The 23,435-nt window shown below is 39.0% G+C and overlaps 1 protein-coding gene across 1 annotated transcript in view; it reads left to right on the forward strand.

The window, feature by feature from the left end:
* The window catches only part of LOC128697253 (tigger transposable element-derived protein 1), a 93,222-nt gene that overhangs the window by 29,373 nt on the left and 40,414 nt on the right, over positions 1-23,435 (forward strand). The window contains exons 3-4 of the mRNA XM_070104181.1: positions 12,219-12,297; positions 16,644-16,774. Of these exons, the coding sequence (XP_069960282.1) occupies positions 12,219-12,297; positions 16,644-16,774 (210 nt within the window). The remainder of the gene's footprint in view (positions 1-12,218; positions 12,298-16,643; positions 16,775-23,435) is intronic.

Below are 23,435 nucleotides of genomic sequence, written 5' to 3' on the forward strand. Positions count from 1 at the left end.
TGGAGTTCTAGCGAAATAGGTATGATTTTTGTCGACTGGTACATAGGAAGTGGCCAAAATTAGGGCTCAAAGTGGGCGAAATCGCCGATGCGTAAACATCGTCGAGACTGCTAACTTCACGAGAGCATAACTCCGTAAGTTTTCTATCAAATTTCATACTTTTGGTGTCATTATGATCGGGAAAAGATTCTCTTTCATTTTGTAAGAAAAAATAATTTTTTTTTTTCAAAAAATTTCCTACCCTGAGAACAAGTTTAGGAGAGGCCCTGCCGACCCTGAAAGGGTTGAACATTAAAATGGTATAAAATACCGACAGGTTGTTAGGTAAGACACATATGCAACAGTTAGGTATCTTTATTTCGAAACGTTTCGCCTACACAGTAGGCTTCTTCAGTCGAGTACAGAAAAGTTGATAGAAGCAGAAGAGACTTGAAGATGATGTAATCAGTCCATCACCCTTAAAGTTTTGAGGTGGCCAGTCCCTCAGTCTGGAGAAGAGCATTGTTCCATAGTCTATGGAACAATACTCTTCTCCAGACTGAGGGACTGACCACCTCAAAACTTTAAGGGTGATGGACTGATTACATCGTCTTCAAGTCTCTTCTGCTTCTATTAACTTTTCTGTACTCGACTGAAGAAGCCTACTGTGTAGGCGAAACGTTTCGAAATAAAGATACCTAACTGTTGCATGTGTGTCTTACCTAACAACCTGAAAGGGTTAATGAAATCAGTTAGTTGTTGGTCACCTGTTAGACCAAGGTTGATGCTGAAGTCTCCTGCTGCTAGTAGTAGGTGGTTCTTGTTCATTTGATGGTTTGTTAATAGTGTTTTTAGTTTATCACTATAAGTTGGGATATTAGTATGAGGCATCCTGTATATATCTAGTGGCATGCAGAGGTCTGGTGATGCCTGGGGCCAACTCCTTGATTGTATGCCCCAATTCACTGTCTTATTTCCCCTCTCTAATTGAATCCCCCCCCCCCCCATTTGGATGCCCATGGCCACTATCCCTTTGGCTTCCCCCCCCCTCTGCATGCCACTGTATATAGCACCAATTGTTATAGGAGTCTTAAGGCTATTTACAGAGAAATTAGCAAATATATATTCAGCATAGTTATCAGTGTGACATGTAGTGTTACATCATCATAGTTCATTAGAATAATAGATGGCAATACCTCCCCCCAGTTTGGTCTGGTCTGCAGTTGTGGATTTCTGTGTATCCTGGTAGTGTGTAGATGTGTACTGTGTCTTGCTTAATGTTGGTAGAATTACCAACAATATGTTAGGTAAAAGGACACAAGTGCAACTAATGTGTCATTTTATTGTGGCAATGTTTCACTCTCCAGGAGCTTTGTCAAGCTGTAATGGCTTGATAAAGCTCCTGGAAAGCGAAACATTGCCACAATAAAATGTCACATTAGTTGCACTTGTATCCTTTTACCTTACATAAAATTGTTATACAGTGGACCCTCAACCAGCGATATTAATCCGTTCCTGAGAGCTCATCGTTAGTCAAAATTATCGTTAGTCAAGTTAATTATCCCCATAAGAAATAATGGAAATCAAATTAATCCGTGCAAGACACCCAAAAGTATTGAAATTTTTTTTTTTTACCACATGAAATATTAATTTTAATACACACAAACTGAAGATTACATGCACAGTTACATGACACTTACCTTTATTGAAGATCTGGTGATGATTGATGGGATGGGAGGAGGAGAGAGTGTGGATCTTCTTTGTGTTTAGAAGGGGAATCCCCTTCCATTAGCACTTGAGGCAGCAAGTCTTTTTCTGGGGTTACTTCCCTTGTTCTTTTAATACCACTAGGACCAGCTTCAGAGTCACTGGACTTCTGTCGCACAACATATCTGTCCATAGAGGCCTGTACCTCTCGTTCCTTTATCCTAAAGTGTTTCACAACATTGGCAGTGTAATAGTCACCAGTATGGCTTGCAATAGCTGTGTGAGGGTGATTTTCATCAAAAAAAGGTTTGCACTTTAAGCCACATTGCACACATTTCCTTAATCTTTGAAGTAGGCAACTTCGTCAATTTCTCTCTCCCCTCCTCCGAAGCAGTTTCCTCAGGTGTGGCCTCTTACTGTTGAAGATGATCTAGCAGCTCATCAGTGGTTTGTTCTTCATTGTCCTCCTCCACCAACTCTTCCACATCCTCCCCACTAACCTCACCAATATGAGCACTAGTTCCAGGCATTTTTCCCTGTTCACCTGGGTGTTAGTCAACTGTTGTGGGTCGCGTCCTGGGGGACAAGATTAAGGACCCCCAATGGAAATAAGTTAGACAGTCCTCGATGATGCACTGACTTTCTTGGGTTATCCTGGGTGGCTAACCCTCCTGGGTTAATCATTTCTCGGTAATTGTTTCACGTTAAGCCACACCAACAACACTCTCTCCACATCTTCGAGTAATACAGCTGATGGTGGTGCAGCAACAACAACAGCTGACTGTGGTGCAGCAGCAGCTGCACCTTTGGCAAGAACAGCTTCCTTGATTGCCGTTTTCTTACCCACAATAGTAGCGATGGTTGATTGGGGTTTATTATACAACCTGACCAGCTCAGAGACACGCACTCCACTTTCATACTTAGCAATGATCTCTTTCTTCATCTCCATAGTAATTCTCACCCTTTTTGCTGTAGGGTTGGCACTAGAAGCTTTCTTGGGGCCCATGGTGACTTATTTTGCAGGTGCAATCACTACAAAGGCTGTGATAATATGAAATGTTCCAGGTGTTGTATGTTTGGAAGCGACCGCGGTGGCTGGCTGGCTTGTAAACACTGGCACCGAAGGGACAAGTGAGGCGCGCTCAGGCCAAAGTGGACGCGTATGGTACGGAACGAATAGCGCTGGTCGGGTTTTTAAGCGCTAGTTGAGGCAAAATTTTTGCGTTAAAATGTATCGCTAGTCAGATTTATCGTTAATCGATGCCATCGCTGGTTAAGGGTCCACTGTATTTCTGGCATTGGTGAGGATGGTATTGGCTTGTGTTGCTATGTAGTAATGACAGCTAAATGTTGACTGAGATTTAGAGTGTATGGATTTAGATCCAGGTTGATGTCAGCATTCAACATTTAACCCTTAAACTGTCCAAACATAGATCTACGTCTCCATGTGGGGGGCTCCGAACGTAGATCTACGTTTTTTTTTACATGCTTTCAAATGGGGAAAATCAAGGCCGGAGTGCTACGCATGTGAACGTAGATCTACGTTTGGACAGTTTAACTCTTTGACTGTCGCAAGCCCCTTTATTTATTTTATGTATTTTATGTCTTTGCAAACAGTACATTTCTGAAACTGTCATTCTATGTTGAAAAATTTTTGGAAAATAAATTTATTTTTTCTTACGAAATGATAAGAGAATCTTTTCCCGATGGTAATGACACCAGAAGTACAAAATTTGGTCGAAAACTCACGGAATTATGCTCCCACGAAATTAGCGGTCTCGATGACATATACATATCGGCGATTTGGTTGAATTTGAGCCCTATTTTTGGCCAATTCTGTTGTTCCAGCTGACCAAACTCATAGCTATTTCTTTAGAACTCCATTTTTTCTATCAATTGAGCACAAGAAACCACCCAATTACCGATTTGAACTACGCAGTAAAGTGGTCAGAAATTGGCAATTTGGCCAATTTCAAACAAATTAAAAAAGATGCCAATTTCAAAATAGGGTCCAGAATAAACAATGTAGACATTCTTGGCACTAAAATAACATCCTCTGTTCATTAGTCACGTCTCTAGGCCCCTCTTATTACTATTGCTTTCTATTTTGATTTTTTATTCACACAAAAAATAGAAGATTTACTGTTATGCAGACTACTGTATTATTGTAAAAATGATATAAATAATATCAGTGCACTAGTGAAAGAATATTAGACTCCCCAGTTGATGTGTATTGGACGTGTGGTGTGATTTTCTTACTCTTGAACATTGGTAAAAATCGAGCATTTCCACTACTTTGAGCTCACATATGGTCCTACCAGCTCACATATGGTCCTACCAGCTTTCTCCTGCTTGATTTGAAACCGCTAGAACTATTGAGTATATATTCGTCCGAAACACTGGCTCATAAGACGTATATATACGACCAAAACAGTCAAAGGGTTAATGGTTAAGTTAACTGATAAATATTTAAATTATTTATTTATTTATTAATTTGAACATGATACATAGAAGTACAAGGAAATACAGTGGTTAAGTTTAACATGCCAAAGCCCCTTGTATGCAGAGCATTATGGGCAGGCTTAAAATTAACTTAAGATTAACTAAGCAATGATATATTCAGTGTTAAACATTATTGTAAACAAATAACAATTAAGCACAAATGAGTATTACAAAGACAGGTCATATGGTCATTTACTGTGTTGCTGAGCATTCAGTAGAATGGAGTATTATGTTAGGTAATGTAATTAAAAATAACAAAGTTTGATTGCGTCACAGGTTAAACATTTATGAGATACAATTATTCAGTATTTATTTAGTTTCATTGACTGGGTCCATGAAGTGCTTGGCCCCAGTGTGAAAAATTACCTCCAGGGAAATAATTTAACTCTCTAGATACCCATCAGTTACACAACCCAGGGCAACATGGGTTTTTAGAGCAGGTCGCTCCTGTCTGTCCCAGCTACTGGACCACTATGACAAGGTCCTGGATGCTCTAGAAGACAAACAGAATGCAGATGTAATATACACTGACTTTGCAAAAGCCTTTGACAAGTGCGACCATGGTGTAATAATGCACAAAATGCATGATAAAGGAATAACAGGAAAAGTTAGTAGATGGATCTAGAATTTCCTAACAAATAGAACACAAAGAGTAGTAGTCAACAGAGTGAAGTCTGAGGCGGCTACAGTGAAAAGCTCTGTTCCACAAGGCACAGTGCTCGCTCCCATCTTGTTCCTTATCCACATATCTGACATAGGGATATTAGCCACAGCGCCGTGTCTTCTTTTGCAGATGACACCTGAATTTGCATGACAGTGTCCTCCATTGAAGATACTGCAAGACTCCAAGTGAGCATCAACCAAATCTCTAAATGGGCTGCAGAAAACAATATGAAGTTCAATGATGAGAAATTTCAATTACTCCGATATGGAAAATGTGAGGAAATTAAAACTACATCAAAGTCTAAAACAAATTCCAACCACACAATAGAGGGAAAAACTAATGCAAAAGACCTGGGAGTGATCATTTATTTATTTATTTATTTATTTATTTAGAAATTTTAGCATACATACAGAGGTACAAAAAAATACAGGTAAGAGCAGCATGCCAAAGCCACTTATATGCATAGCATTACGGGCTGGCTTAAAATTAACTTAAGATTAACTAAGCAATGATGAAATCAGTGATAAGACATTATTGTAAACAGATAACTATAAAGCACAAATGAGTATTACAAAGACAGGTCATATGGTTGCATGCATTGCTGTTCATTCAGTAGAATGGAGTATTCTGTTAGGTAGTGTATTTAAAAACATAAAGTTAGATTGGGTCCTAGGTTTAACATTTATGTGATAATTTTAAGGTTCAGTTATTCAGTATTAATTTGGTTTTGAGTGAGTAAGTGAACTTTGAGAAGAGACTTGAATTTATAAACAGGTAGTGTTTCTTTTATATTTACAGGTAATGAGTTCCAGATTTTAGGGCCTTTTATGTGCATTGAGTTTTTGCATAGTGTGAGATGGACACGAGGAACATCAAAGAGTGATCTGTGCCTTGTGTTATGGTCATGTGTTCTGTTGAGGTTGGCAAGGAGATGTTTGAGGGGAGGGTTAATATCAGAGTTAAGTGTTCTATGTATGTAATAGGTGCAATAATAAGTATGGATGTTTTGTATGGTGAGTAGGTTGAGTGTTTTGAATATTGGTGGAGTGTGCTGCCTGTAGTGAGAATTTGTTATCATTCTAACTGCAGCCTTTTGTTGGGTAATTAGTGGTCTGAGATGGTTAGTTGTTGTTGAGCCCCATGCACAAATTCCATAGGTGAGATAGGGGTAAATAAGAGAGTGATAAAGGGCCAGGAGGGCTGACTGTGGAACATAGTACCGTATCTTCGATAGTATGCCTACAGTCTTGGAAATTTTCTTAGAAATTTGTTGTATATGTGTATGAAATTTGAGTCTATTATCGAGGTGGATTCCTAAGAATTTTCCCTCTGTTAGCTTTGTGATAGGTGATCCGTTTATCGTTATGTTAAGAGGTACATCTGTAGCTCTGTTACCAAACTGAATGAAGTAGGTTTTGTCAATGTTTAGTGTAAGTTTGTTAGTCCTCATCCAGGTAGATATTTTCTGTAATTCGGTGTTTACAGTATTGGCTAGCGTGACTGGGCTCGTGTGAGAGAAGACCTATGTAGTGTCATCTGCAAAAAGTGTGGGTTTGAGTAATTGCGAAGCATTTGGTAGGTCATTTATGTATAGGAGAAAGAGAAGAGGGCCAAGGACACTTCCCTGTGGGACACCAACTGTAATTGGTTGTGCGGAAGAGCTTGCCCCATTTGCGTACACATATTGGCTTCTGTTGCTGAGGTAAGACTTGAGGTAGTTGAGGGAGTGCCCTCTAATACCATAGTGTGACAATTTTACATGGAGCAAGTCATGGTCAACTGTATCAAAAGCTTTACGTAAGGCAATGAAGATCCCCAGTGGGACTTCTTTTTTCTCTATTGCAGTGTATATATGTTCTAGCATGTGTATAATAGCATCATTAGTATTTTTATTAGGCCTGAATCCAAATTGGCAGGGGTTGAGAATGTTTTGGGAGATGAGGTAGGAGTAGATTCGTTTATGAATTAATTTTTCGAAGATTTTTGAGAGAGGGTGTAAATTGGATATTGGCCTATAGTTATTCAACTCTGTTTGGTCTCCTCCTTTATGGATCGGGGTGACCCTTGCTATTTTGAGAACTGTAGGGAAGGTGGAGGATTCAATGGATTTGTTAAAGAGTGTTGCAATGATTGGTGATAGTACTTGTGACGCTTTTTTGTATATAAAGGGTGGTAAGGTATTTAAATCTCCTGCCTTGTTTTTCAGTGCGTTGATAATAAGGGAGACTTCGTATGGGTTAGTCGGAGCTAGGAACAGTGTGTTCGGGTAGTTGCCAGTGAGGTAGTCATTTGGTGGGGTATCTGAGCTTGGGATTTTATTGGCAAGGTTTTGACCTATAGTGGAGAAGAAATCATTGAGTCTGTTTGCTGTTTCTGTTGGTGGGAGTTGGGGTTCATCTGATTTTGCTAATTTTAATTCGCTGTCGTGATATCTTTTTTGTTCCCAGAATTTCTGATAGGGTCTTCCAGGTCTTTTTTATATCACCTCGTAAGTTGGATAATCTGTTCTCATAATACAATTTTTTTGCCCTTCTTATCAGGCTGGTTAGGATTGACGAGTAACGTTTTGTTTGGTCTCTGGTTATGTGACCCATTCTGTACTGTTTTTCATATCGGTGTTTTGTATTTATGGATTTGAGAATGCTGGGTGTTAGCCAGGGACTGTTCGGTCTCTTAGCTGTCATCTGTTTAGTTTTTTAGGGGAGTGCTTGTTATAAAGGTATTGGGTCTTTTTTAGAAAATTATTAAAACATTCGTCAATATCTGTATAGATTTCTAGCTCAGTGTGCCAGTCAATGTTTGTTACTGCTGTTGTGAAGTTATTAATGGCTGCCTCATTGTGAAGTCTGAAGGTGACTTTAGTAGTGTCTTGGGGTATTTTACCAAGAGTTGTTATGAGGAAAGTAGGGTAGTGGTCTGTGGTATTATCTGTAATTATGCCTGATTTTAAAGGGGATATGGTGTTGGTCCAGATGTGGTCAAGTAGGGAAACACTAGTCTCTGTAACTCTTGTAGGTTTTGTTACTGTTGGTAGCAACATGCAGTTAGTCATTGTGTTTGTGAATTCAGTAACGTGTGGGTCCTGGTCTTGCAAGAGATTTATATTGAAGTCACCTGAGAGTAGTAAGTGATCTTTGTTCATGCATGCATCAGTTATCATACTTCCTAGGTTTTGACTAAATTGGCTAATGTTTGATTGTGGAACTCTGTAGATGTTTATCACTGTGAGAGGTTTTTGTAGGTATTTGGATTTGAATTTAGCTATTATATATTCCCCATGTTCATCGCTTGTGCAAGTATTAGTGATACATTCTAGTTGGTCTGAGTAGTATATAGCTGTGCCACCCCCTTGTTGGTCTGGCCTACAGTTGTGTATGACTGTGTAACCAGGAATGGCATAGACATCTGTAGTATCATGTTAGAAGATCTCACTGTCAAGGACCATAACATTGTATCAATCACATCTGCTAGAAAAATGACAGGATGCATAATGAGAACCTTCAAAACTAGGGATGCCAAGCCCATGATGACACTCTTCAGGTCGCTTGTTCTATCTAAGCTGGAATATTGCTGTATGTTACAACTTTGATGTCGTAACTTAAATAAGATGTTCCTGGCTTCTAAAGGCTGCTCACACTGCTGTCTAGGGGTTATAAAATTTCTCTGAAAACACAGCGAACCTTGGGCCAGCATGTACTCATACAAATTAAACATGAGTGCAAATAATTAACGTTTAAGGACACAAAAACTCACCTATATAAAAATATATATTAATATAATAATAATAGCTTACATACAACTTACAATCTACTCCAAAAAAAACCCACCACACTCCAGTTCACATTAACTCACTAGCACATTGCTACTAATGAGTTAAACAGAATAAATGAACATTTATGAGCAGGGAGGCTCCATGACACCCCCCCCCCTTTCTGCAGACTACATAGCCTACAGTGGAAACGTTAAATACTCTCCATAACACAAGCCCTTGCATACTAGGGCTTTACAAATAAACATGAGACCACTTAAATGCAAACACCTATGGTATACACTAAAAATCTTAACAAAATTACGTACTCAAACTACCGCCCAAATATTATGACTTCACCCCGTGACCACCCGTCTGGTACTGAACTAAACACACTTCTCATCAGCTCATGTCCTGGCCACTGCCTGACTGACAGGAATAAAACACGTTCGCTTGCAGGGAATAAGACACTTCCACTTTCTGTATACTACTTGGTAAATGACATGATATATGGAACGTTATTTTATATAAATATTGTTTTTTACAGTACTCCGTAATACTGCACACTAACAGCACCTTTCAAGTCTGGTGAAATTGCTGACCTAGAAAACATACAGAGAACCTTCATGGCACACATAACTGCGATAAAACACCTCAATTACTGGGAATGCTCAAAGTTCCTAAATCTGTAATCCCTAGAATGCAGGCAGGAGAGATACATGATCATATACACTTGGAAAATCCTAGAGGGATTGGTACCAAATTTGCACATGCCCCATGAAAGCAAAAGACTCGGCAGACGATGCAACATCCCCCCAATGAAAAGCAGGGGTGCTAGTAGCACGCTAAGAGACAACACAGTAAGTGTCAGGGACCCAAGACTTCAACTGCCTCCCAGCATACATAAGGGGGATTACCAATAGACCCCTGGCTGTCTTCAAGACCCTTGGCTGTCTTCAAGAAGGTGCTGGACACTCACCTAAAGTCAGTACCTGACCAGCCGGGTTGTGGTTCGTACGTTGGTTTGCGCGCGGCCAACAGTAACAGCCTGGTTGATCAGGCCCTGATCCACTATGAGGCCTGGTCACAGACCGGGCCACAGAGGCATTGACCCCCAGATCCTTCTCCAGGTATACTTCAGGTATTCTGTGCCAATGCAAGTGGGGATTGCAAACTGAAGCCCCCACTGATCTACCACTCTGAAAACCTGAGGACCTTTAAAAACATAACATACAGAAATCTCAGTTACCTCAGTTACCAGAGACAGAAAAGAGAAGGGGACTCTCCTTCCAAACAATAACATTTCCTCCTCCTCCCTTCTTAGCACTATGCTAGTAGGCACTCCACTTTTTTCAGAAAAGTGAAGTGAGGTTATATTTGCATTTATTTCATCTAATTCTTTTGTGTTTATGCATGTAGTTTAGTATTAAGCAGTGCTTAAATTATTTTATACAACCCCATCAGTGTATAATATGCCATTAACAATAGGATTTTTTCAAGGGAATGGATTAATTGTTTTCCCTATACAGTGGACCCCCGGTTAACGAACTTTTTTCATTCCAGTAGTATGTTCAGGTGCCAGTACTGACCGAATTTTTTCCCATAAGGAATATTGTGAAGTAGATTAGTCCATTTCACACCCCCAAACATACACGTACAAACGCACTTACATAAATACACTTACATAATTGGTCGCATTTGGAGGTGATCGTTAAGCGGGGGTCCACTGTATTTCTTACGGAAAATTCGTTTGGTATACATCCTGTTTGGTATATGTTCAAGGTCCAGGATTGGATTAAGGACATATACAGGAAGGCCCCACTTATACGGCGGGTTAGGTTCCAGGCTACCGCCGTAAAGCGGAAATCGCCGTAAAGTGGAACACCCTTTTTTTCCACTTATAAATGCATACAAACACTAGATAACAAGTTTACACTAACATATATTAAGTTAGCAATAGAACCAGGCATCAAAAAACAATAAAAAGGTACAATACACACATAGTGCACTCATTACTTACCTTAAAATATTTATAGTCTTAATCTAGGGTGAGACAAGTAGTATTTATTGTAAGAAATCAAGTGTGGTATGTATTGTAATAGCCTCACCAGGCCACCCCACCCACACATACTATTCTATGATATTTAAGCATCCCAGAGCGATAAAATGTATATACAGTTCACTCATTACTTACCTTAAAATATTTGTAGTCTTAATGTAGGGTCAGGAGTAAGTAAATGAGATAAAACGAATAAATGAGAGAGAGAAAGAATGAGTACATGAGAGGGGGCAGGCGCAGTTATGTAAACAAACCAGGGGAAGGTAAGTTTTGTAAACAAACGAAGTGTACACGTCTGGTTGTGTACAAGTTACATTGTGTACAGGTTGTCTCTACATTGATACGGTAGAATTAATAAAGAAGAACACTCCCATTCTCATGTAACATCATTTTGAGAAGAAATGAAGCTCTGAGTGAAGGCAATGGAAATAAGTCACACTGACTTTTTTGGGTTATCCTAGGTTCTCTACACGTATGTTGTTATGTATGATAATCTATGTAACTGTATTTGTGTATACCTGAATAAACTTACTTACATACATACGAAAGGAATAATTTTCTACAGTTACCCCCAGTAACACATTTACTCTTATCTTAGATTAGAGAAAATGTTATTCTTGGCGTCACTTGTACAAGTTATGTGGCTCCCACATCTTATATTTATGTTTATTTATTCTATTGTGGGGTGTATTTATCATCTTTTTATGTTATGTATCGTGTTTATTATATAATTTTGAAAAAAATATCATGGATGGATTAATGAAAATGTGTATATTACCGTAATATACGACATTTAATGAGACTCGGTATTGTTATTATCACCACTTGTGCAAGTCGTCTGCTACGACATCTCACATTTGTTTATTTATTCTACTGTGGGGTGTATTTATCTTATTTATATGTTATGCATCGTGTTTATTATATGATTTTGAAAAAAATATCATGGATGGATTAATGAAAATGTGTATATTAACGTAATATACGACATTTAATGAGACTCAGTATTGTTATTATCACCACTTGTGCAAGTCGTCTGCTACGACATCTCACATTTGTTTATTTATTCTACTGTGGGGTGTATTTATCTTATTTATATGTTATGCATCGTGTTTATTATATAATTTTGAAAAAAATATCATGGATGGATTAATGAAAATGTGTATATTAACGTAATATACGACATTTAAATGACTCGATGTATGTAAGTTTATTTAGGTACAGGTATACATAAGTATAATTATCAGAGTATATATAAAATATGAAATAACTTTTAAAAACATTTGAAATTTTGGAGTTTCCAGACAAAATGGAGAGACTTAGTGCTTACTGAGCTCATGGAGAATGTAAACAAACAGGGTGGGGCACGGTGACCGTATTAGAAAGTCAGGTGGGGGGAGCCGTATAGTGAGTTTTGGTCATAATTTGAAATGTCCGTATTAGCGGAACGCCGTAAAGTGAAACGCCGTAAAGCGGGGCCTTCCTGTACTGAGGTACCACTGTATAATAATGATATACACAATACAGGAGATTCTCAATGTATTATATTTTGACAATTTCAGGGAGATGACGGTCACATTGACTCAAAGACTGGCAGCCATAACTACTCCATGGATGTTGACTTCATTGAAGTTAAAGACGGTAAGTTGTGATGAAATGTCATAGAATCTGTGACAATTAGATATGGAAAAGACTGATATGCAACATTTTCGATTCATTTCACGTGTTTCCAACCTTGCCTTGGTTCAATCTCTGGCTGGGTGGAGACATTAGGCATGTTTCCTTAAGCATGTTACCTGCTGTCCATGTTCACCTAGCAGTAAGTAGGTACCTGGGTGTTAGTTACCTTACACCTTCTGTCACTGTTCACCTAGCTGTAAGTAGGTACCTGGGTGTTAGGCAACTGTTGTGGGTGGCATCCTTGGTTTTTTTTTTTTTATTTCTATTAACACATCGGCTGATTCCCACCAAGGCAGGGTGGCCAGAAAAAAAAACTTTCACCATCATTCACTCCATCACTGTCTTGCCAGAAGGGTGCTTTACACTACAGTTTTTAAACTGCAACATTAACACCCCTCCTTCAGAGTGCAGACACTGTACTTCCCATCTCCAGGACTCAAGTCCAGCCTGCCAGTTTCTCCAAATCCCTTCATAAATGTTACTTTGTTCACACTCCAACAGCACACCAATTATTAAAAACCATTTACCTCCATTCACTCCTATCAAATACACTCATGCATGTTTGCTGGAAGTCCAAGCCCCTAGCACACAAAACCTCCTTTACCCCCTCCCTCCAACCTTTCCTAGGCCGACCCCTACCCCGCCTTCCCTCCACTACAGATTTATACACTCAAAGTTCCATTCTCTCTACATGTCCAAACCAACTCAACAACCCCTCCTCAGCCCTCTGGATAATAGTTTTGGTAATCCTGCACCATTTCCTAATTTCCAAGGTACGAATTCACTGCATTATATTCACACCACACATAGCCCTCAGACATGACATCTCCACTGCCTCCAGCCTTCTCCTTGTTGCAACATTCATCACCCATGTTTCACACCCATATGGGAGTGTTGGTATAACTATACTCACATACATTCCCCTCTTTGCTTCCATGGACAAAGTTCTTTGTCTCCACAGAATCCCCTGTGCACCGCTCACCCTTTTCCCCCTCATCAGTTCTGTGATTCACCTCATCCTTCATAGACCCATCTGCTGACACGTCCACTCCTAAATATCTGTATACATTCACCTATCTCCCTCCAATCTGATATCCAATCTTTCATCACCTAATCTTTTTGTTATCCTTATCACCTTACTCTTTCCTATATTCACTTTTAATTTTCTTCTATCACATACCCTACCAAATTCATCCACCAACCTCTGAAACTTCTCTTCAGAATCTCCCAAAAGCACCGTGTCATCAGCAAAGAGCAACTGTGACAACCCCCACTTTGTGTTTTGATTCTTTATCTTTTAACTGCACACCTCTTGCCTTGGGGGTGGTATCATACCTTTAACAGGGCTGGGCTTTGAGATGACCTGTATAAGTGGAAAACAGGAATAAATAAAGGGAATGTAAATAACTTGCTAGAAATATATAGGAGGAGAGAGAGAGATTTTGGGAGATGTTAAGTGAATGTATAGGAGCCTTTGAACCAAGTGAGAGAGTAATTGTGGTAGGGGACCTGAATGCTAAAGTAGGAGAAACTTTTAGAGAGGGTGTGGTAGGTAAGTTTGGGGTGCCAGGTGTAAATGATAATGGGAGCCCTTTGATTGAACTTTGTATAGAAAGGGGTTTAGTTATAGGTAATACATATTTTAAGAAAAAGAGGATAAATAAGTATACAAGATATGATGTAGGGCGAAATGACAGTAGTTTGTTGGATTATGTATTGGTAGATAAAAGACTGCTGAGTAGACTTCAGGATGTACATGTTTATAGAGGGGCCACAGATATATCAGATCACTTTCTAGTTGTAGCTACACTGAGAGTAAAAGGTAGATGGGATACAAGGAGAATAGAAGCATCAGGGAAGAGAGAGGTGAAGGTTTATAAACTAAAAGAGGAGGCAGTTAGGGTAAGATATAAACAGCTATTGGAGGATAGATGGACAAATGAGAGCATAGGCAATGGGGTCGAAGAGGTGTGGGGTAGGATTAAAAATGTAGTGTTAGAGTGTTCAGCAGAAGTTTGTGGTTACAGGAAAGTGGGTGCAGGAGGGAAGAGGAGCGATTGGTGGAATGATGATGTAAAGAGAGTAGTAAGGGAGAAAAAGTTAGCATATGAGAAGTTTTTACAAAGTAGAAGTGATGCAAGGAGGGAAGAGTATGTGGAGAAAAAGAGAGAGGTTAAGAGAGTGGTGAAGCAATGTAAAAAGAGAGCAAATGAGAGAGTGGGTGAGATGTTATCAACAAATTTTGTTGAAAATAAGAAAAAGTTTTGGAGTGAGATTAACAAGTTAAGAAAGCCTAGAGAACAAATGGATTTGTCAGTTAAAAATAGGAGAGGAGAGTTATTAAATGGAGAGTTAGAGGTATTGGGAAGATGGAGGGAATATTTTGAGGAATTGTTAAATGTTGATGAAGATAGGGAAGCTGTGATTTCGTGTATAGGGCAAGGAGGAATAACATCTTGTAGGAGTGAGGAAGAACCAGTTGTGAGTGTGGAGGAAGTTCGTGAGGCAGTAGGTAAAATGAAAGGGGGTAAGGCAGCTGGGATTGATGGGATAAAGATAGAAATGTTAAAAGCAGGTGGGGATATAGTTTTGGAGTGGTTGGTGCAATTATTTAATAAATGTATGGAAGAGGGTAAGGTACCTAGGGATTGGCAGAGAGCATGCATAGTTCCTTTGTATAAAGGCAAAGGGGATAAAAGAGAGTTCAAAAATTATAGGGGGATAAGTCTGTTGAGTGTACCTGGTAAAGTGTATGGTAGAGTTATAATTGAAAGAATTAAGAGTAAGACGGAGAATAGGATAGCAGATGAACAAGGAGGCTTTAGGAAAGGTAGGGGGTGTGTGGACCAGGTGTTTACAGTGAAACATATAAGTGAACAGTATTTAGATAAAGCTAAAGAGGTCTTTGTGGCATTTATGGATTTGGAAAAGGCGTATGACAGAGTGGATAGGGGGGCAATGTGGCAGATGTTGCAAGTGTATGGTGTAGGAGGTAGGTTACTGAAAGCAGTGAAGAGTTTTTACGAGGATAGTGAGGCTCAAGTTAGAGTATGTAGGAAAGAGGGAAATTTTTTCCCAGTAAAAGTAGGCCTTAGACAAGGATGTGTGATGTCACCGTGGTTGTTTAATATATTTATAGATGGGGTTGTAAGAGAAGTAAATGCGAGGGTCTTGGCAAGAGGCGTGGAGTTAAAAGATAAAGAATCACACACAAAGTGGGAGTTGTCACAGCTGCTCTTTGCTGATGACACTGTGCTCTTGGGAGATTCTGAAGAGAAGTTGCAGAGATTGGTGGATGAATTTGGTAGGGTGTGCAAAAGAAGAAAATTGAAGGTGAATACAGGAAAGAGTAAGGTTATGAGGATAACAAAAAGATTAGGTGATGAAAGATTGAATATCAGATTGGAGGGAGAGAGTATGGAGGAGGTGAACGTATTCAGATATTTGGGAGTGGACGTGTCAGCGGATGGGTCTATGAAAGATGAGGTGAATCATAGAATTGATGAGGGAAAAAGAGTGAGTGGTGCACTTAGGAGTCTGTGGAGACAAAGAACTTTGTCCTTGGAGGCAAAGAGGGGAATGTATGAGAGTATAGTTTTACCAACGCTCTTATATGGGTGTGAAGCTTGGGTGATGAATGTTGCAGCGAGGAGAAGGCTGGAGGCAGTGGAGATGTCATGTCTGAGGGCAATGTGTGGTGTGAATATAATGCAGAGAATTTGTAGTTTGGAAGTTAGGAGGAGGTGCGGGATTACCAAAACTGTTGTCCAGAGGGCTGAGGAAGGGTTGTTGAGGTGGTTCGGACATGTAGAGAGAATGGAGCGAAACAGAATGACTTCAAGAGTGTATCAGTCTGTAGTGGAAGGAAGGCGGGGTAGGGGTCGGCCTAGGAAAGGTTGGAGGGAGGGGGTAAAGGAGGTTTTGTGTGCGAGGGGCTTGGACTTCCAGCAGGCATGCATGAGCGTGTTTGATAGGAGTGAATGGAGACAAATGGTTTTTAATACTTGACGTGCTGTTGGAGTGTGAGCAAAGTAACATTTATGAAGGGATTCAGGGAAACCGGCAGGCCGGACTTGAGTCCTGGAGATGGGAAGTACAGTGCCTGCACTCTGAAGGAGGGGTGTTAATGTTGCAGTTTAAAAACTGTAGTGTAAAGCACCCTTCTGGCAAGACAGTGATGGAGTGAATGATGGTGAAAGTTTTTCTTTTTCAGGCCACCCTGCCTTGGTGGGAATCGGCCAGTGTGATAATAATAAAAATAATAAAAATATATAAGTCTTATTTAAGGTTTGTTCATTACTCAACAGAACCAATAAATGAGGAAGATTGGGCAGATAGGAATGATGGCTTCTGTGGAGTGAGTGTCGAGGGCAATAACAGAGATGATACCCAAGATGCCACAACGAACTTGTCCTGGGAGATGCCCAGCCACACCCAGGTAAGAAGGTGTAAGAACTGGATGCTTGTTGCTTTCTCCTGGATTTGCAGTTGTTTTGTATAGTTTGATTGTAAAGTCTCAAGAGCTCTACCAATTTTGGAAATCAGTTTAAATTTTGATTTCAGAATTTATTTCCACGTGATGCATTGTTCATGCAGGAATGGGTGACCTGTGATAATGCAGGTAGAAAGCTTATGCTTATGCAGAGCATTTTGGGCAAGCTTAAACCTGACTTTAGACTACAAGGGCAATAACATTATTTTTTATTAACACATTGGTCGTGTCCCACCAAGGCAGGGTGACCTGAAAAAGAAGAAACACTTTTATAATCATTCACTCCATCACTGTCTTGCCAGAGGCATGCCAATACTCCAGTTCAAAAACTGCAGCCTATCAAGACCCCTCCTTCAGAGTGCAGGCACTGTACTTCCCACCTCCAGGACTCAAGTTCAGCTAACCAGTTTCCCTGAATCCCTTCAGGGAAACTGGTTAGCCACAAAAGAGCAAATAGAAATTTAAATTTGAAGATGGATCGAAGCATTGCAGGCTTTTGGTGAATATGTAATACACCACAGGGTGTATGACTCTACCCAGTAGGATGAATCTTGTTGCAGTCAACTGGCCCAGTACCTTACACATTGGCCTGGAGTTTTACCACCCACTTGCCATGAGTTCTAACCCAGCCTGTACCGTTGTTTTGTGTTATCAAGTGGTTTCTCCTGGATTGGCAGTTTTTTTGTTTGGTTTGATTGTAAGTTCTCAAGAGCAATAACAAATATTTGGAAATCAGTACAAATGCCAAATTGAAAATTTATTTGCACATGATAGATTGTTTGTACAGGAATGGGTGACTCTTAATAATGTTTTTTTTTTTTTTTTTTTTTTTTTTTTTTAAAAAAACTGGCCGTATCCCACCGAGGCAGGGTGGCCCAAAAAGAAAAACAAAAGCTTCTCTTTTTAAATTTAGTAATTTATACAGGAGAAGGGGTTACTAGCCCCTTGCTCCCGGCATTTTAGTCGCCTCGTACAACACACATGGCTTACGGAGGAAGAATTGTGTTCCACTTCCCCATGGAGATAAGAGGAAATAAACAAGAACAAGAAATAGTAAGAAAATAGAAGGAAAGTCAGAGGGGGTGTATACAGGGCCGGATTACCGCATAGGCAAACTAGGCATTTGCCTAGGGCCCTGCGCATTTGGGGGCCCCGCGGTCCAAGGGGTTCAGGGGCTCATCCAAGACTGCGCACATGGTGCAAGTGCAAAGGGGTCCCTACCTAAAAAGTTCAAGTGTTTGGAGAGTAAAATTGATTTTTAAAAATTAATCAAAACAAAAATAAATAATGAAATAAAATAAAATAAAAATAAATAAACCTAACCATAGATGGCAACACTCAACACGCCTTTGTTTACATCAGAACAGCTGTGTTTTCCCGCTAATGGGTGAGTATGGGAGATTCCTCTCCAATTTTCTGTAGTAACTACACGTTATCTAGACTTGTACTGTGACAAATTAACTGAAGTGTTGTTGATAGACATTGATGTGTATGGATAAATGTTTGTTTTCGCCTCTAAATGTTAAGGGAGGTACCTGATAGGGATACTTGACCAGTAAAGACGCATGGACCAGTAAAGACGCATTTTTGGTAAAAATACTATAAAGAAAAACCTAAAAACGCAAACTGACTTCCGTTTGTAGAATTTAAAAGCACTTTGTCCTGTCTTTAAGTCTTTATCATTTCAATAACAGATCTCAATTGATTGATGTTCTACATCACTTCCGTCGCAAATGCTTAGTTTTCAAGTTGCGACGGAAGTGATGTAGAACATCAATTAATTTACTACATATTTCCCCAGAAACACATAAGCCCCCCCACCCCCAAGCTGGAAGGGGTCGCTTCGCTTTCCCGTAACTCAAAGGGTCCCCGCCAATCTGAATAGCCTAGGGCCCGGAGACTTCTTAATCTGGCCCTGGGTGTATATACAGGAGGGCCCTGCTTTACGGCGTTCCGCTTTACGGCGTTCCGCTAATACGGACATTTCAAATTATGACCAAAACTCACTATACGGCTCCCCCCACCTGACTTTCTAATACGGTCACCGTGCCCCACCCTGTTTGTTTACATTCTCCATGAGCTCAGTAAGCACTAAGTCTCTCCATTTTGTCTGGAAACTCCAAAATTTCAAATGTTTTTAAAAGTTATTTCATATTTTATATATACTCTGATAATTATACTTATGTATACCTGTACCTAAATAAACTTACATACATCGAGTCATTTAAATGTCGTATATTACGTTAATATACACATTTTCATTAATCCATCCATGATATTTTTTTCAAAATTATATAATAAACACGATGCATAACATATAAATAAGATAAATACACCCCACAGTAGAATAAATAAACAAATGTGAGATGTGAGCAGACGACTTGCACAAGTGGTGATAATAACAATACTGAGTCTCATTAAATGTCGTATATTACGGTAATATACACATTTTCATTAATCCATCCATGATATTTTTTTCAAAATTATATAATAAACACGATACATAACATAAAAAGATGATAAATACACCCCACAATAGAATAAATAAACATAAATATAAGATGTGGGAGCCACATAACTTGTACAAGTGACGGCAAGAATAACATTTTCTCTAATCTAACATAAGAGTAAATGTGTTACTGGGGGTAACTGTAGAAAATTATTCCTTTCGTATGTATGTAAGTAAGTTTATTCAAGTATACACAAATACAGTTACATAGATTATCATACATAACAACATACGTGTAGAGAACCTAGGATAACCCAAAAAAGTCAGTGTGACTTATTTCCATTGCCTTCACTCAGAGCTTCATTTCTTCTCAAAATGATGTTACATGAGAATGGGAGTGTTCTTCTTTATTAATTCTACCGTATCAATGTAGAGACAACCTGTACACAATGTAACTTGTACACAAACCAGACGTGTACATTTCGTTTGTTTACAAAACTTACCTTCCCCTGGTTTGTTTACATAACTGCGCCTGCCCCCTCTCATGTACTCATTCTTTCTCTCTCTCATTTATTCGTTTTATCTCATTTACTTACTCCTGACCCTACATTAAGACTACAAATACTTTAAGGTAAGTAATGAGTGAACTGTATATACATTTTATCGCTCTGGGATGCTTAAATATCATAGAATAGTATGTGTGGGTGGGGTGGCCTGGTGAGGCTATTACAATACATACCACACTTGATTTCTTACAATAAATACTACTTGTCTCACCCTAGATTAAGACTATAAATATTTTAAGGTAAGTAATGAGTGCACTATGTGTGTATTGTACTTTTTATTGTTTTTTGATGCCTGGTTCTATTGCTAACTTAATATATGTTAGTGTAAACTTGTTATCTAGTGTTTGTATGCATTTATAAGTGGAAAAAAAGGGTGTTCCACTTTACGGCGATTTCCGCTTTATGGCGGTAGCCTGGAACCTAACCCGCCGTATAAGTGGGGCCTTCCTGTATATGCTTGTACATGTATGTGTAGTGTGACCTAAGTGTAAGTAGAAGTAGCAAGACGTACCTGTTATCCTGAGTGTTTGAATATCAAAATGGTATACAATACCGACAGGTTGGTAGGTAAGACACATAGGCAACAGTTAGGCAACTTTATTCCGAAACGTTTCACCTACACAGTAGGCTTCTTCAGTCGAATACAGAAAGTAGGCAGGAACAGTAGAGATGTGGAGACGATGTAATCAGTCCATCACCCTTAAAGTTGTAGATTTGAGGTTGTCAGTCCCTCAGCCTGGAGAAGTTCAGTTCCATAGTCTGGAACTATCTAGTTCCAGACTTTGGAACAGATATTATTGTAATTGCTCAGCATTAACCCTTAAACTGCCCAAACGTAGATCTACATTCACGTGAGTAGCGCTCCAAATGTAGATCTACGTTTTTTTCACATAAGAAAGAATGTAAAATAGAAAGTTCGGAGTGCTACGCACATGAACGTAGATCTACGTTTGGATAGTTTAAGAGTTAATAATCATTTTATATAAGCAAATCTGCATAAAAAAGATCACTTCTTTACTAAACATCCTTTTATATGAGTTTATTGTTTCTAAGAAAGTTCCCTTATTAAACTAAATACAGTGGACCCCCGCTTTACGATCAGCTCCCAATGCGACCAATTATGTAAGTGTATTTATGTAAGTGCGTTTGTACGTGTATGTTTGGGGGTCTGAAATGGACTAATCTAATTCACAATATTTCTTATGGGAACAAATTCGTTCAGTACTGGCACCTGAACATACTTCTGGAATGAAATAATATTGTAAACCGGGGGTCCACTGTAGTGTAATTTCATGAGTTTTTCTTCGTTTCATACTTTTTGTTTTATTACCTTCAGAAAAAGGTCCTCTACCATTTCATAAGGAAAAATACATAACAATTTTTTTTTTTTTTTTAAATTCTTGGACTCTGTGGACAAGGCGTAGAACTACGACCTGGACTCTCAAAGTGACTCAAGAAATCGTAATGACACGGGGGTATGGTTTACTCTCAAAGTGTTTAATACCAACCAAGTATCAGTGACCTTGTTGATGTATTCTTACCATCAATACCAACCAAGTATCAGTGATCTTGTTGATGTATTCTTACCATCAATATCAACCAAGTAACAGTGACCTTGTTGATGTATTCTTACCATCAATATCAACCAAGTATCAGTGACCTTGTTGATGTATTCTTACCATCAATATCAACCAAATATCAGTGACCTTGTCGATGTATTCTTACTATCAATATCAACCAAGTATCAGTGACCTTGTTGATGTATTCTTACCATCAATATCAACCAAATATCAGTGACCTTGTTGATGTATTCTCACCATTAACCCTTTGACTGTTTTGGTCATATATATACGTCTTACGAGCCAGTGTTTCGGATGTATATACAGTGGACCCCGCATAACGATTACCTCCGAATGTGACCAATTATGTAAGTGTATTTATGTAAGTGCGTTTGTACATGTATGTTTGGGGGTCTGAAATGGGCTAATCTACTTCACAATATTTCTTATGGGAACAAATTCGGTCAGTACTGGCACCTGAACACACTTCTGGAGTGAAAAAATATCGTTAACCGGGGGTCCACTGTATACTCAATAATTCCAGCTACTTCGAATCAAGCAGAAGAAAGCTGGGAGGCCCACATGTGAAAGAATGGATCTGTGTGGTCACTGTGCACCACATAAAAAAATCCTGCAGCACGCAGTGCATAATGAGAAAAAAAAAACTGATTTTTTTTGGATTAAAACGCCACCTTTGAGGTGTATTTTCATATAGTATTTATCGTTGTATTCTCGTTTTCATGGTCTCACGTGATAAAATGGAAAAATATTACAGAAATAGAGATGATTTTGATTAGTTTCACGATGAAAACGACCTTGAAATTGAGCTCAAAGAAGCGGAAATGCTCGATTTTTATCAATGTTCAAGAGTAAGAAAATCACACCACACATCCAATACACGTCAACTGGGGAGTCTAATAATCTTTCACTAGTGCACTGATATTATTTATACCATTTTTATAATAATGCAGTAGTCTGCATAACAGTAAATCTTCTATTTTTTGTATGAATAAAAAATCAAAATAGAAAGCAATAATAATATAAGAGGGGCCTAGAGATGTGACTAATGAACAGAGGATATGTTATTTTAGTGCCAAGAATGTCTATCTTGTTTATTCTGGACCCTATTTTGAAATTGGCATCTTTTTTATTTTGCGTGAAATTGGCCAAATTGCCAATTTCTGACCACTTTATTGGGTAGTTCAAATTGGTAAATGGACGGTTTCTTGTACTCAGCTGATAGATAAAATGGAGTTCTAAAGAAATAGCTATGAGTTTGGTCAACTGGAACAACGGAATTGGCTGAAAACAGGGCTCAAATTCGGCGAAATTGCCGATTCGCATATGTCGCCAAGACTGCTAACTTTGTGAGAGCGTAATTCCGTGAGTTTTCGACCAAATTTCGAACTTTTGGTGTCATTACCATCGGGAAAAGATTCTCTATCATTTCATAAGAAATTTTTTTTTTTTTTTTTTCAAAAATTTATCGACAGAATGACAGTTTCAGAAAGGGGCTGCGACAGTCAAAGGGTTAATGTACACCAAAAATGAAAGAAATCAGACCATAAATAGCAGAGTTCACTTCTCAGCCATTAGCGGTCACTTAGCGGTATATTTTTGTATGGTTTTTATGGTTATATTCTCGTTTTTTCAGTCTCATTTGATAGAATGAAAGATATATTACAGAAATAGATATGATTTTGATTGCTTTCATGAAGAAAAATACCTTGAAATTGCGCTCACAGTAGCGAAAATGTTCTATTCTTTAGCGAAGCTTAACCCTTTCAGGGTCCGTCCCGTAGATCTACGGCTTTACGTTCAGGGTCCAAACCGTAGATCTACGCCATGAGCTCAGCTCACTCTGATAAACTGTGAGTGGTACATTTGGGCCTAGATATGAGAGAATACATCTATGTGGTATGTGTGCACCACATAAAACAGATCCTGCAGCACACTGTGTATAATGAGAGAAAAAAATGAAATCATGATTTTTCGATTAAAACAGCAACTTTGCAGTGTTCTTTCGTATGTTT

Source organism: Cherax quadricarinatus, chromosome 89 (genome assembly GCF_038502225.1).
Source record: "Cherax quadricarinatus isolate ZL_2023a chromosome 89, ASM3850222v1, whole genome shotgun sequence".
NCBI lineage: Eukaryota > Metazoa > Arthropoda > Malacostraca > Decapoda > Parastacidae > Cherax > Cherax quadricarinatus.